We start from the raw sequence: 18188 nt of genomic DNA on the forward strand, positions 1-18188 counted from the left end.
CTAAGACGTCATGGTTTGAAATCGTGCATGGCATGGAAGGTTCCCCTGCTTAAACTAGCACATATCCAGGCCCGTCTTAAGTTTGCCAATGACCATTTGGATGATCCAGAGGAGTCATGGGAGAAAGTCATGTGGTCAGATGAGACCAAAACAGAATTTTTTCGTCCTAATTCCACTAATTGTGTTTAGAGGAAGAATTTTAATGAGTACCATCCCTACTGTGAAGCATGGGGGTGGGGGTGGCAGCATCATGCTGTGGGGGTGTTTTTCTGCACATGGGACAGGGCGACTGCACTGTATTAAGGAGAGAATGACCGGGGCCATCTATTGCGAGATTTTAGGGAACAACCTTCTTCCCTCAGTTAGAGCATTGAAGATGGGTCGAGGCTGGGTCTTCCAACATGACAATGACCCGAAGCACAGCCAGGATAACCAAGGAGTGGCTCTGTCAGAAGCATATCAAGGTTCTGGCGTAGCCTAGCCAGTCTCCAGACCTAAACCCAATAGAGAATCTTTGGAGGACCTCAAACTCTGTGTTTCTCAGCGACAGGCCAGAAACCTGACGGATCTAGAGAAGATCTGTGTGGAGGAGTCGGCCAAAATCCCTCCTGCTGTGAAAAACTACAGGAAACGTTTGACCTCTGTAAACGCGAACAAAGGCTACTGTACCAAATATTAACATTGATTTTCTCAGGTGTTCAAATACTTGTTTGCAGCCGTATCATACAAAGAAATAGTTAAAAAAAATCATACATTGTGATATCTGGATTTTTCTTTAGATTATGTTTCTCTCAGTGGTCATGCACCTACGACGACAACTCCAGACCCCTCCATGATTTCTAAGTGGGAGAACTTGCAAAATATCAGAGTGTTCAAATACTTATTTTCCTCACTGTATGCATAATAAAATATCAAAATAAAGATATGACATTCATCATAACATTTATTCTAAATATGTGTAATAAAATGTTTACAAATATGTAATATTCATCTCAACAAAAATGTATTCTATATATAATAGAATACAAATAAAAAATATTATATTCACCATAACAAAATATATGAATGAATGAATGAATGAATGAATGAATGAATGAATGGTTTATTCGGTTCCTAAACATCAAATAAAATGTATGTATAGCAAATTCATTACAAACAAAGAGTGAACCCGAAGAGGTGTTGGCTGAAGCCATGGCTTATTACGCCTACCCTATTTACAAAACGACATCTAACTATCAAAATTTAAACATAAACAATATACATGTATGAACATATGCATACATAGTCATATACACATACATGCATACACACACTTATTATATTGTAAGAATACAAAATGTATTCTAAATATTAATTATAAAATATAAAAATAAAAATATGACAGTCATCATAAGAAGATTTTCTTCTAAGTGTGCATAATATACATTATTATATATAATATAATAATACAATGTAAATAAAATATACAAATAAGATATTCAATACAATACAAAAATTCTAAACATGTTTAAAGTAAATAAATAAATATGACATTAAAATAAAAATTTATTCTAAATGTGTTTAATGAAATCTAAAAAATATGGCATTAATAATAAATAAATTATTCTAAATATGTATGATAAAATCTATAAATTAATATATACAATAAACATATTTCTGTATAATAAAATATCAAAATAAAAATATGACATTTATCAGAACAAAAATGTATTTTAAACATGTATAATAACATAATCAATCAAAAAGATCACCCCTGTAATGGCTTGACAAGCTTGGTTTCCTATCCTCAGTAGATTTACTTCCTGTTGAAACAGGAAGTTGGAGGTGGAACATATTGACATTATTATTATTATTAGTTTAAAAATAAAACCCAATAGTCCTTGATTTGCATCAAAGTGAGCAATCCTACGCCCTCGAGTGTGAGAAGTGTGTTCGGTTTATTGACTTTTAAATGTGCTTTGATTTATTTGTATAGCTCTGTTTATAACCATAAATAAAGATGAATACCAAATTATATATTATGTTAATTAATATAATATCAGATTCATATTTGAAAATACTCAGGAATCAAATTAAATGATATAAGAATGAGAACTGAGACTGATTTAACAAGCTTAGTCATAAAGAGAATATGACACATTTATACACATACATACACACACACACACACACACACGTTTGTTTTTGTGAAATGTGGGGACATTCCATAGCGTAATGGTTTTTATACTGTACAAACTGTATTTTCTATCCCCTTACACTGCCCCTAAACCTACCCATCACACACACACACACACACACACACACACACACACACACACACACACACACACACACAGGACCCCTAAACCTACCTAAACCCTTTCTAAAAAATGATGTTCACAGATCTCCTGTGTGATTTATAAGCCTTTTGTAAAGTGGGGCCATGGGTAATGTCCTCATATTTCACCCTCTCCTGTAATACCTGTGTCATACCCATGGCATTATACACATTTGTGTCCTCATATGTCAAAAAAACATGCCCACACACACACACAGACAAACACACACACACACACACACACACACACACACACACACACACACACACGTTGCATTGCATCAGCTCTCGTCTGATCTGTCAGTTTTGATGGATTGGTTTCCTCTGTTTGAGCTGTAAACAAACACGCGACGCCGAGGGAAGTTCCCCACACATGAAGTCAAAGGGCAAAAAGAACCCGTGTGCGTTTCCACACGCCTGCACACTGAGCTCATCATGACACGGCAGAGGAAATAAACTCACACTTCACATTAAACACACTTACAGGCAAAGAAATGCCATCTTCTAATATATGTGCATCTGCTAAAATGATTACATCTAAAACGCATCTATCATGATTAAAATATAAAATGTTATTGTGCATAATATTGGCCACTTATTGATCACATAGTGAGATGTTAAATCATATTTCAATACTAACTTGTGTTCGTTGTGTGTTTTTTTTTTTTTTGTGATCTGTATTTTTATTGTCAGTTGACCTTAAGTGTTATGAAAGGCGCCATTAAATAAAATGCATTATTATTATTATAATTATTATTATTATTATGTGATGTTATGCTGCATTTTAACTCTTTAAAACTCCTTACATGTTTTTTTTAATATAATAATGATTTATTTATGAGCTCATATTAATTGATAAACTACATGGAATATAAAATATACCTTATATTTACCAATATATTACTGGAAATATATTATAACATATTATTTTACAATATATTACATTTTGGAAATACTATAATATATTGATGGTTTTATACAATATAGTTTATATTCATGTAATATATTGTAGTATACTGCAAAATATACAAATGATTGCCACTTTTAACATATTGCGATATATTGGAAAATATAAATATTAAATGTGAATATATTGTATTACATGATATTTTCCAATATACTGCAATATATTTTTGTTTCGTAAGGGATAAAAGTAACAATATTGACCACATAGTGAGACATTAAATCATATTTCAATAACTGAATATGCAATGTGATGTTATGCTGCATTTTAACTTCTTTTATTTATTTTTATTAAATGATTATTTATTATGAGCTCATATTAATTGATAAACTACATGGAATATTACATATAGAAGTACCTCTGAATAAAAGTGTCCTGAAATATATGCCATATTTCCTAATGCACTCTCATATTTGAAGCTAGGATACTGACGTCAGATTAAAATAGAAATGCATGCGGGCTTAATAATAATAATAATAAGGTATATTTGTGTTTGTGTGCAGGCGGAAGCGATGAATCGAGGCGGTCTGGAGTATCTGTCTCTGATGGATGAAGGGATGGATGGAGAGATCGGGCCTGGGAGAAAGAGGCTGAGGAAGACGGAGGAAGGACTCTACGCCTGCGATATCTGCGATAAAACCTTCCAGAAGAGCAGCTCTCTCCTGCGCCATAAATATGAGCACACAGGTGCGGACCGCAGCGCAGCGCTTCATTATGAAATATTCATTATTACATAATTAAAGCTTCGGTTCAGACACACGAGCCCGATCTGACAGCATTTACTCATTTACTGTCACCCTCACGACAAACAGAAGCAGAAAACGAGACGCTTCACAGAAAGTTCAGGCTCTTTCACATAAAACCAATGAATGAAATGAGTCAATGACAATCAACACTGTCAATATATTAAATACTGTCATATATATATAATATTTAGAATGCTTGAAACATTAATGAAAATAATGTATTTTATATATTTATTTTATATTATAATATATACAGTTATTATAAATTATTTAATTTATAATGCATAATAGATGATACTTTAAGTTTTTCTTAAGTAAATGAATAATATATAGTAAAAAAAATTAAATATAGTATTTATTAATTATTTATATATTTATTTTATTATATAATACTTATTATATATAATAATATATAATATATATATATTTATATAATATTTATATAATATTAATATATATATATATATATATTTAGTTAAATGACATATTTCAATGTTTTTATGTGTGTCTGTATATATATGTACACCGGTATATATATATATATATACTGTATATATAAAAAATATTGATTTTTAAAATATATACCAGTAATACATTAAATATCTTTTTTTTTTTTTGTGTGGAAAAGGCAAATAAGTCCAGGGTGCTCTGGAAGTTCAGTGAAATGTGAAAGGTGCTCTTTGGGATCAGTGATTTAAATTAATGTAGAGCAAAGATGCAAATCCAAGGCACTCTTCTTCAGATTATAGAACATTTTAAAGACCTGGGGGTGAAAAACAAGCCACGTGCAGCGGCCCAAAAACAGCCTTATGGAAGTAAAACTGTGCCACTGGATTTTGAATTCTAATTTTTAACACTGAATTTTATTTTGCATCTAAATCAGACTTTGAATTTTAAAAGCCATCGAATTTCTAGCGCTGTTTTTTTTGCCTATGACATTTTTTCAATGTTTTAAAAAAAATTCAGTGTAAAAAAATTCAACGTCTCAAAAGATTCAGTGTAAAAAAAAAAAATGTCTCAAAAGATTCAGTGTAAAATAATTCAACGTCTCAAAAAATTCAGTGTAAAAATATTCAGAGTCAACATCCGGGTAACCAAGGAGAAGCAATCGATCCCTGTATCAAATCATCCAACATCCAGCCAATCATTTACGCTCCATTGGTCATGAGTAAACTCACCGAAGCGCCATCGTGTGTGTTCTGAGCCATGCTGCTGAGCTCTGGAGCTCACCTGAAGTGAACTTCCCCGCCTTCCTGTTTCAGCGTCACATGACCAATGGAGCGTAAATGATTGGCTGGATGTTGGATGATTTGATACAGGGATCGATTGCTTCTCCTTGGTTACCCGGATGTTGACTCTGAATTTTTTTACACTGAATCTTTTGAGACGTTGAATTTCTTTTTACACTGAATTTTTTTTAAAACATTGAAAAAATGTCATAGGCAAAAAAAAAACAGCGCTAGAAATTCGATGGCTTTTAAAATTCAAAGTCTGATTTAGATGCAAAATAAAATTCAGTGTTAAAAATTCGATGTAAAAAAATGTAGTGCTAAAAATTAGAATTCAAAATCCAGTGGCACAGTTTTACTTCCATTTTACAGCCTTCTTCTGTGAACCCTGAATAACACACCCTGAAGAAGGCTGTTTTTTCACCCCCAGGTCTTTAAAATGTTCTATAATCTGAAGAAGAGTGCCTTGGATTTGCATCTTTGTTCTACATATATATGTTTTTATTTAAATTATTGTATTACTTTAATTTAATTTTAAATATTATATATGTATATGGAATCCTATATATATATAGTTTTCACAGGTGCTGATCATATAATTAGAATATCATCAAAACGTTTATGTATTTCACTAATTCCATTCAAAAGGTGAAACTTTTATATTCAGTATATTATATTCAATCATTACACACAGACTGATATATTTCAAATGTTGATTTCTTTTAGTTTTGATGATTATAACTGACAACTAAGGAAAATCCCAAAGTTAGTATCTCAGAAAATTAGAATATTACTTATAAATCTTAGAAAAGTATTACTAAAAAGCCAAAGTATTATAAAAGCCAACTGAAAAGTATCAAGATGAAAAGAATGAGCATGGCCAGCACTCAATACTCAGTTGTGTCTCCTTTAGCCTGATTTACTGCAGTAATCGATCCGTCTGTGGCTCGGCTCAGGTGTTATAAAAGCTCAGGCTGCTCTGATAGGCCTTCAGCTCTTCTGCTTTGTTGGGTCCGGCATATCACATCTTCCTCTTCACAATAGCCCAGAGATTTTCTTTAGGGTTAAGGTCAGACGAGTCCTCTGGCCAGTTAAGAACAGGGACACCACGGTCCTTAAACCAGGTACTGGTTGCCACTGTGGAGTTGCCAAGTCCTGTTGGAAAATGAAATCTGCATCTCCATAAAGTTGGTCTGCAGTAGGAAGCATGAAGTGCTCTAAAACTTCCTGGTATACGGCTGTGTTGACCTTTGACCTCACAAAACACAGTGGACCAACACCAGCAGATGCCATGGCTCCCCAAACCATCCCTGACTGAGGACACTTTACACTGGAGCTCAAGCAGTGTGGATTGTGAGCCTCTCCTCTCTTCCTCCAGACTCTGGGACCCGGCTCTCCAAAGGAAATGCAAGATTTACTTTCATCAGAGAACATTACTGTGGCCCACTCAGCAGTCCTTTCTGTCTTCAGCCCAGGCGAGATGCTTCTGACGGCATCTGTTGGTCAAGAGGGGCTTGACACAAGGAATGCGAAGCTGAAACCCATGTCCTGCATACGTCGGTGCGCAGCGGTTCTTGAAGCGCTGACTCCAGCTGCAGTCCACTCTTTGTGAATCTCCACCACATTTTTGAATGGGTTTTGTTTCACAATCCCGTCCAGGGTGCGGTTAGCCGTATTGCTTGTACACTTTTTTCTACCACATCTTTTCCTTCCCTTCGCCTCTTGACCTTTTGTGTCTTGCCCTCCTTGTGCAAGGTGTCAATGGTCGTCTTTTGGAGAACTGTCGAGTCAGCAGTCTTGCCCATGATTGTGTCGCCTACAGAACTAGACTGAGAGATCATTTACAGGCCTGCAGGTGTTTTAAGTTAATTGACTGATTAGACTGTGGCACCAGATGCCTTCAATATTAAACCTTTTCAATATTAAGTCTTCAATAATTAAATTTTCTGAGATACTGAATTTAAGATTTTCCTTAGTTGTCGGTTATAATCATCAAAATTAAAAGAAATAAACATTTTAAATATTTCAGTGTGTAATGAATGAATATAATATACAAGTTTCACTTTTTGAATGGAATTAGTGAAATAAATACACTTTTTGATGATATTCTAGTTATATAACCAGCACCTGTATATTCACAATATTTAAAACACTATATACAGACGGACAGAAAACTGACTCTTTTTTCCCTCCTATAGGAAAGCGACCGCACGAGTGCCAGACCTGTAAGAAGGCGTTTAAACACAAGCATCATCTGATCGAGCACAGCCGTCTGCATTCGGGGGAGAAGCCGTATCAATGCGACAAGTGCGGGAAACGCTTCTCTCACTCGGGCTCGTACTCTCAGCACATGAACCACCGCTACGCCTTCTGCAGCCGGGACAGCGACCAGGATGGACCCGCAGAGGATTCGGCTGTTCCTTACCTGAGCCGCGACCTGGACGGACCCACTTCGGCCCTGGAGGACAGCGGTGCCTTCCTCAGCGAATCCAGCCTGGAGGATGAGGACGAGGAGGAAAACTCCCTCAGCAACCACGTCTATAACCGAGGGATGAGAGTGGAACTGATAAAGGAAGAACCTGAGGAAAAACCCTCCGGAAGTGAGCAATGTCAAGACATGCAGAGCGCGAACGAGACGGAGTGAGAGTTTACCAAAGATGTGAAAAACACACACACTGTAAAAAAAAAAAATCAGGCCCCAATTGAAAATTTTCTAGTGACTGATCACTACGGTGGCCCAATAGTGCAGCCGTACTAAATTAAACCACAACACAATGGAAACAAGCCACGACACAACGGAAACAAGCCACAACACAATGGAAACAAGCCACGGCACAACGGAAACAAGCCACGACACAACGGAAACAAGCCACAGCACAACGGAAACAAGCCACAGCACAACGGAAACAAGCCACAGCACAACGGAAACAAGCCACGACACAACGGAAACAAGCCCCGACACAACGGAAACAAGCCCCGACACAACGGAAACAAGCCACAGCACAACGGAAACAATCCCCGACACAACGGAAACAAGCCACGACACAACGGAAACAAGCCACAGCACAACGGAAACAAGCCACAGCACAACGGAAACAAGCCACGGCACAACGGAAACAAGCCACAGCACAATGGAAACAAGCCACGACACAACGGAAACAAGCCACGACACAACGGAAACAAGCCACGGCACAACGGAAACAAGCCACAACACAACGGAAACAAGCCACAGCACAACGGAAACAAGCCACAGCACAACGGAAACAAGCCACAGCACAATGGAAACAAGCCACGCCACAACGGAAACAAGCCACGCCACAACGGAAACAAGCCACAGCACAACGGAAACAAGCCACAGCACAACGGAAACAAGCCACAACACAACGGAAACAAGCCACAACACAACGGAAACAAGCCACGGCACAACGAAAACAAGCCACGGCACAACGGAAACAAGCCACAGCACAACGGAAACAAGCCACAGCACAACGGAAACAAGCCACAACACAACGGAAACAAGCCACAGCACAACGGAAACAAGCCACAACAAAACGGAAACAAGCCACAGCACAACGGAAACAAGCCACGGCACAACGAAAACAAGCCACGGCACAACGGAAACAAGCCACAGCACAACGGAAACAAGCCACAACACAACGGAAACAAGCCACAACACAACGGAAACAAGCCACGGCACAACGAAAACAAGCCACGGCACAACGGAAACAAGCCACAGCACAACGGAAACAAGCCACAACACAACGGAAACAAGCCACGGCACAACGAAAACAAGCCACGGCACAACGGAAACAAGCCACAGCACAACAGAAACAAGCCACGGCACAACGAAAACAAGCCACGGCACAACGGAAACAAGCCACAACACAACGGAAACAAGCCACGGCACAACGGAAACAAGCCACGGCACAACGGAAACAAGCCACGGCACAACGGAAACAAGCCACGGCACAACGAAAACAAGCCACGGCACAACGGAAATAAGCCACAGCACAACAGAAACAAGCCACAACACAACGGAAACAAGCCACAGCACAACGGAAACAAGCCACAGCACAACGGAAACAAGCCACAGCACAACGGAAACAAGCCACAGCACAACGGAAACAAGCCACGTCACAACGGAAACAAGCCACAGCACAACGGAAACAAGCCACAACACAACGGAAACAAGCCACAACAACGGAAACAAGCCACGGCACAACGGAAACAAGCCACGGCACAACGGAAACAAGCCACGGCACAACGGAAACAAGCCACGGCACAACGGAAACAAGCCACAGCACAACGGAAACAAGCCACAGCACAACGGAAACAAGCCACAGCACAACGGAAACAAGCCACGGCACAACGGACACAAGCCACAGCACAACGGACATAAGCCACGGCACAACGGACACAAGCCACGGCACAACGGACACAAGCCACAGCACAACAGAAACAAGCCACAACACAACGGAAACAAGCCACAGCACAACGGAAACAAGCCACAGCACAACGGAAACAAGCCACAACACAACGGAAACAAGCCACGACACAGAATTAAAATAAGCCACAATATAATTAAAATAAGCCACAATATAATTTAAATAAGCCACAAGTCACTAGAAAATGTTCAGTTCGGGGCCTGATTTTTAATTTATTTTTACAGTGCACTCATTCACTGACACTTGCGTCCTCTTCAGCATCAAGAGCCTGTGGACTGTGAACACACACACCTGACCAAAGACACATATAATGATCATACACACACTCCTCCGAACACAACCCAGAGCGGAAAATCACTGTGAGGAGCAGAAACACGTCTGCTCAGGACACATGACTAAAGACCAAAAGAAGAATGAATAATCGCAGAAAAACTGCCAAAAATAGGTCATTTTTGCACTAAAATAATAATAAAAAAATTATGTATGAAATTATATTTTGCATTAAAATATGATGCCTGTTTTTTTTAGGACCATTAAGAGTTTTCACTGTAAGGGGAAAATTATAATATATCGGTTTTTTATACCAATTTTATATATATTTATATATATATATATATATATATATATATATATATATATATATATATATATATATATATATATATATATATACATCAGATTGATATAAAAATATACTTTATATATAAAAGCTCATTTTTATTATGCATTTGTAATACAAATATATGTATTATATTGCATACATCTGCCTTTAACTTATGCTGACATAAAAATATATATAAATAATAATTGCATTACAAAAAAGGTCACGATGCAGAAATCTTAATGGTTCTAAAAGTATGCAACATTTTTATACTTTGTTTTTGTGTTCATGAGACAACCACAGGTATTGAAATATTAAATATTTCAACATACAGTATAATAAGTATTAAGAGTGTTGGAGTAATCGAGGGTTAGCGTATGTCATAATTATCCCAGACTGCACTATAACTCAGAGCGAGATTAAACACAGATCTGACATCTATGAACTGGAAAAACGGTAAAACTGGCCGATAATGAGCTCCAACCTTCTTTACAGCACAACACGGAGCCCATATTTCCACCCAATAATGCTTTTAAATAGTGTTCATGTTGCAATACTATCATAAAGTGTCTTTTTGAGAAGGAAAGTGATTGTGTTGCACTGATACGACCTCACCAACGATTATGCAAGAGTTGAACATTTCAAAAGTCAAAATGGTGCTTTTCATTCATTTATACTCGCCTTTTCTTCTTTATAAATGTAAACGTGGACCAAAACCGTGCAGTATTTCCACCAGTGTTATTTTTATACCAAATTTCTAAGCTTTGTTAAAATGTTAATACATAATCTTTGTAATAAAGTTGTACATATTTTGAGTGGTGCGTTGTAATTAATTGCCTTGTTCTGAAAGTCAAATCTCAAGACGCTATATTAATAATCCTGAGAAATGCAGCGTCATGGTTATTATTATAACACTTTGTCATACAGATGATAAATCAAACATCACCAGTCATTTCACTTTAATGATTTCTTTCTAATGACATGAAATGAGTGGTGTTGAGGTAAGTGTGTCACTTTACCATGGTAATTTAGGGGCTCAAAGACCTCCACCTAAACACAGAGTTACGATCAGTCTGCAAACGGATGCTGTATTTCTTTATAATATATAGTTGTATAATGCTCACCCACACCTCTGAGAGCAAGACGGGACAAACATAAGAACATACATAAGAAATGAAACACTGCAAAAAATCATCTTCTTACTTAGTCATTTTGTCTTGTTTCTAGTCTAAATATCAAACGATGGATCATTACTAGGTAAGTACAATGACATAAGATATTTATTCTTGTTTTCTGGAAAAACTAAATCAAAATGAAGAATAAAACAAGCAAAATGATCCACCAATGAATTAAAAATTGAATTAACCTTGCCATAGTGAAATAATGAGAGTTCAGTCCATGGACATCACATACTGTGAGTCTCAAACACCATCGCCTCCTCCTTCTGATGTAAATCTCGTAAATCAAAAACACCACGGAAAAAAAAGTGCTTCTCAACATAAACCCGACCGTGACGTAAGCGCTGGGGATCATTAATATGCACGACCCCAACATTTGCATCTGTCTAAACGAGCCGAATCTACTGATGGACAACAAGACACTTGAAGATCGCAAACACGTCTCTCAGGACACGCGTCATGTTCAGGCTGTGCAGGGGACGGGAGGACTTTTCATATGTCAACAGTCATGCTTGAGGTTTATTATAATCCATACCACAACAAATCGTTCGTTTGTTCGGCTCATCTCAAGCAAACTTCGCTCAGCGTCTTAAACTGAAGAAAGGGCCGACTGTATTCCTGCAAGCAGTAAGTCATTTATCCATTTATTGACTGTTTAAACAATTTCTGATTAAACTGAAAGTTTCTTAGAGAGACCGCATTGTCTAGATAACGCGAGATGCTAGTACAGTAACAATAGGACACTCCAAGTACCATACCAAACTAAACAGTGTGTCTGATGACAAAGGGGAATATTATTTTACAAAATACAGCCGTAGATACTTTGCTTACAGATCGTTCACTCGATCCTTCTAGCAAACGTCACCTTTACCACCATATAAGTTAAAACGACAGTCAATGGAGATTGATGAAATGCAGCTTGTTTATTGGTGTTTTCAGATCATCCGAGAGAGAGAGAGAGAGAGAGAGAGAGAGAGAGAGAGAGAGAGAGAGAGAGAGAGAGCGTGCATATGGTTGCCAGATTGGACATGTTTAGGTAAAACACCGGATAGTATACGGGTTTCTTTTCACAGAAAAGCTCTGATTGGGGGATTTAAATTACTGAAATCTGGCAACCGCACAAACGCAAGCTCTTTCTCGCGCGCGGATGATCTGAAAACACCAATAAACAAGTAAGCTGCATTTGATCAATCTCCGTTTGAGATGTTCTGCTTAAAGTGTCGTTCAGTCGGTCTGTGTTCTGTCAGGACTCACGAGCCGCTTCACTGAACTGCTGTGAGCTGCTGAAATAAGCCAATCAGAGCAGAGCTCAACATTAATATTCATGACTCTTCCAAATAAGGCAAAAACAGAGCATTACATCCTAGGGACAATTTATAGGGTTATAAATGGACCTGTAAAACTGTATCTGGACAATTATTGCCCTAAAATAAGCCACACACCCTCTGTGTAGATATCAGAGAACAATTTAACAGATTGATTCAGATCATTCTAGGGCACCTTTAAATATTGATTCTGTCCCAAAAAGAAACAAGATTATTTTTCTCACCCCATTGGCAGATCATTTGCCTGTTTTAAGCAGAAACTCACTTCGTTTAGATATTTTTTTCCCCAGAAAACAAGACAAGATATCTTATGTCATTGTACTTGTCTAGTAACTGCATCTTGATTTAAGAATTTTTAGATATTTGGACTGGAAACAAGACAAAATGACTTAGTGAGAAGATAATTTTTGCAGTTATGAGTCATGGCAACATGTTTTTACAGCACTTTAGCTCATCAGTGTAATTCAAGCAATTTCAGCTTTCTTTATACACTGCTGTTTAACGTACTAACATTGTAATTAATAATTTGATACAATTATTGTGTACGTAAATGTTGTACAACATTGAGGTGAAATAATCGTGTTTTTGGGACAGAATCAAGATTTCATTCAGAAACAAGATTATTTTTCTCACCCCATTGGCGGATCATTTTGCTTGTTTTATTCTTGATTTTCCACAAAACATGAACAGATATCTTATGTCATTTTACTTATCTAGGAAATGCACCTTGCTTTAAGAATTTTTTGATATTTGGACTGGAAATAAGACAAAAATACTAAATCTTTTTTTTTTTTTTGCAGTGTAAACTGTAACCCTCTGGTGCTTTTTGGTCATTTTTGGACAGACATTTTTACGTTTTTTTTTTTTTAAGAATTTGTTTACTTCATCAGAATGGTACAAAACTTGGAAAAGGTTTTGGCACTTACCGTGTAAACACACACAAACACACACACAAAATCATGGACATGAAAAGGTTAAAGGTGCACTAAGTAACATCTTTCTTTAGAAAAATATCCAAAAACCACTGGGCCAGTGTTATATATTTTATTCAGTTGAGTATAATTTCCCAAAATTTTGGCAACTGTTTGTAAATCATAAAAAATTGCCTTTTTAACCAATAAACAATAGGCGACCTCAACCGGATGGAAAAGTTACATAGTGCACCTTTAATGTGTCCTGAAAAAAGTGTCACACTTCTGTTGTCCGCATTCAAAAGTGAGCGCAGTGGAAATGAATGGGAGATGAATTTCACCTAGTGGAAGCGTTTGGTACTGCACACAAACACACTCACTGAAAGCTCATTTTTTGAGATATCAACCTCAAATTTGGTACACAACTTTTTTAGATAAATGGCTTTGATTTTTGGGGGGATTTGATGAGTGTACTTGTTTTCAAAAATATATATTTCATATAACAAATTTAAATAGTATTTTTGTGCATTTTTACATAGTAAAAGTTAAATTCTGTCACGTTTCTTAAATTTGAAAATGCAATTTTCAGGTTGAAAAGTGAATAAATGGATTATCAACTACAGCATAAATATAATTTAGTACCATAAAAACCCCTAAAAATGTAATAAAAAAAACTTAAATATAGTACATTCACTTCATTGAAATACGTTTTTTTTCTGTCATTTTCAACCGACACATAGAGCACCAAAGGGTTAACTAAAAATACATCCTTATTAGATTATAATTCAGCTGGTTTTGACCATTATTAATGCATGATAGAGATGCTCGTTACTGCTTCAGAATAAATCAAAAACACAATAGATTTTCAGTTTTTATTGTCATAATTCTGAAATACAGAATTTAAAGGGAGAAAAAGCAAGTTATGAACAGGTGATTTATGACTGGTTGTCTTCATCATGGACAGATAACGAAAGGAAACGTCACACAAAACTCAGAGCTCTGACATTAAAGTCAAATATCCAGAGACTGAACAGCGAAGGAGAGTTTTCAGTCTTTAAAGAACGAGTTCACCAATAAATCATCACCGACGTCTCGCTTTCTTCTGCATGAACACACAGGAGATGTTTCACAATCCTGTTCACATTTACAAAAATGCTAACAAGATTTAATCCTACATCTAGGAGTCGCATGCTCTGGATTTATGGAAAACAACGGCATGAAAATGCTTTGTGTTTCACGGAAGAAAGACAGTCAAACCGGTGCGGAGTGACATGACGGAGAATAAATGATCATTTTTGGGTGAGCGATCGTTCACTGCAAAAAATGCTTCTCTTACTCAGTATTTTTGTCTTGTTTCGAGTCCAAACATCAAAAAATTCTTAAAACTAGAAGTATTTACTAGAGAAGCAAAAGTAATTGTCTTGTTTTGGGGAAAAATAACTCAAAATGAAGAGAGTTTTTGCTTAAAATAAGATAAATAATCTGCCAATGGGGTGAGAAAAATAATCTTAATTCAAACAGAAAACAAGATTATTTCTCTCACCCCATTGGCAGATTATTTATCTTATTTTAAGCAAAAACTCTCTTCATTTTGAGTTATTTTTCCCAAAACAAGACAATAATTTAGCTTGTCTTGTAAATACTTCTTGTTTTATTTTTTTTTAGATGTTTGGACGAGAAACAAGACAAAAATACTGAGTAAGAAGAGCATTTTTTGCAGTGTTCAAAGCTTATTAACAGGCTGTGAATGTTCATCTAATAATAATGAATTATTTCAGAAATAATAATAATAACATAACATCAGTCCTCTCTGTTCTGCTTTTGGAGAACCTCCCGCAGAAACCTTCTTTGCGGCGCTTTGTGGAATTGAAGAAAATAAAAAATGAATAAATATATAAAAATCAAACATTAAAAAGTGTGTAAGCGTTCCCGGTTCTTTTTCTTCTGCTTGGCTCTTTTTGTCGAGAGCCAAAGCCACAGTCCATATAAAATTACCAAACCGCGGCGTGGGGCGGGGCGGGGGGGGATGCACATTTTTTAAACATATGCATTTTTAGTTCCTCTTTTGTTCTGTTATTAAAAGCAGAGTTTTGGACAAATGGCAGCGGAGCTCCACCCGATCTGAGACTGGCACACACACACACACACACACAGCGACCGCATTGGAACAATGGAAAGGGAATTACGTCGCCTTCTGGAGTGAATGGCACCCAGTTTTATTATTTCTCCATTAAAAGGCGACTAAATGACTCAAACTTTTGACCTGTGCTGATCTTTATGATTATGGAGTGACACGTACAGCTTTATTTGAAAGCGGTTGCATTGTGCATTAAAACTACACGAGCGCTAGAAGGGAATGATTGGAGATAAAAACACTTGAAAGGCACTGGGGATGAAATCTGCTGAAAGACGGATCGCCACACACACACACACACACACACACACACACACACACACACACACACACACACACACACGTTTGGTTTTGTGACATATGGGGACATTCCATAGGCGTAATGGTTTTTATACCGTACAAACCGTGTTTACTATCCCCTTACACTGCCCCTAAACCTACCCATCACACACACACACACACACACACACACACACACACACACACACACACACACACACACACACACACACACACACACACACACACACACACACACACACACACACACACACACACACACTGCCCCTAAACCTACCCATCACACACACACACACACACACACACACACACACACACACACACACACTGCCCCTAAACCTACCCATCACACACACACACACACACACACACTGCCCCTAAACCTACCCATCACACACACACACACACACACACACACACAGCCCCTAAACCTACCCATCACACACACAGCCCCTAAACCTACCCATCACACACACACACACACAGCCCCTAAACCTACCCATCACACACACACACACACACACACACACACACAGCCCCTAAACCTACCCATCACACACACACACACACACACTGCCCCTAAACCTACCCATCACACACACACACACACACACACACACACACACACTGCCCCTAAACCTACCCATCACACACACACACACACACACACACACACACACACACACTGCCCCTAAACACACACACACACACACACACTGCCCCTAAACCTACCCATCACACACACACACACACACACACACTGCCCCTAAACCTACCCATCACACACACACACACACACACTGCCCCTAAACCTACCCATCACACACACACACACACACACACACACACACACACACACACACACACACACACACACACACACACACTGCCCCTAAACCTACCCATCACACACACACACACACACACACACACACACACACACACACACACACACACACACACACACACACACACACTGCCCCTAAACCTACCCATCACACACACACACACACACACACACACTGCCCCTAAACCTACCCATCACACACACACACACACACACACACACACAGCCCCTAAACCTACCCATCACACACACAGCCCCTAAACCTACCCATCACACACACACACACACAGCCCCTAAACCTACCCATCACACACACACACACACACACACACACACACACACACACACACACACAGCCCCTAAACCTACCCATCACACACACACACACACACACACACTGCCCCTAAACCTACCCATCACACACACACACACACACACACTGCCCCTAAACCTACCCATCACACACACACACACACACACACACACACACACACACACACACACACACACTGCCCCTAAACCTACCCATCACACACACACACACACACACACACTGCCCCTAAACCTACCCATCACACACACACACACACACACACACTGCCCCTAAACCTACCCATCACACACACACACACACACACACTGCCCCTAAACCTACCCATCACACACACACACACACACACACTGCTCCTAAACCTACCCATCACACACACACACACACACAGCCCCTAAACCTACCCATCACACACACACACACACACACACACAGCCCCTAAACCTACCCATCACACACACACACACACACACACACACACACAGCCCCTAAACCTACCCATCACACACACACACACACACACACACTGCCCCTAAACCTACCCATCACACACACACACACACACACAGCCCCTAAACCTACCCATCACACACACACACACACACACACACACACACTGCCCCTAAACCTACCCATCACACACACACACACACACACACACACACACACACACACACACACACACACACACACACACATCACAGGAAACATTCTGCATTTTTACTTTCTCATAAAAACTCCTCCTGTGTGATTTATAAGCCTTTTGTAAAGTGGGGCCATGGGTAATGTCCTCATATTTCACCCTCTCCTGTAATACCTGTGTCATACCCATGGCATTATACACATCTGTGTCCTCATAT

At 38.4% G+C, this 18188-nt stretch overlaps 1 protein-coding gene across 3 annotated transcripts in view; it reads left to right on the forward strand.

Annotated features, from left to right (window-relative positions):
- Positions 1–8114, forward strand: part of LOC137093404 (zinc finger E-box-binding homeobox protein zag-1-like) — a 70766-nt gene extending 62652 nt beyond the window's left edge. For all 3 annotated transcript variants that reach the window (XM_067458215.1, XM_067458216.1, XM_067458217.1), the window contains 2 exons: positions 3785–3968; positions 7455–8114. In XM_067458215.1, coding sequence (XP_067314316.1) covers positions 3785–3968; positions 7455–7900 — 630 coding nt within the window. In that variant the 3' untranslated portion in view covers positions 7901–8114. The remainder of the gene's footprint in view (positions 1–3784; positions 3969–7454) is intronic.
- The last annotated feature ends 10074 nt before the right edge of the window (positions 8115–18188 follow it).

Source organism: Pseudorasbora parva, chromosome 12 (assembly GCF_024679245.1).
Source record: "Pseudorasbora parva isolate DD20220531a chromosome 12, ASM2467924v1, whole genome shotgun sequence".
NCBI lineage: Eukaryota > Metazoa > Chordata > Actinopteri > Cypriniformes > Gobionidae > Pseudorasbora > Pseudorasbora parva.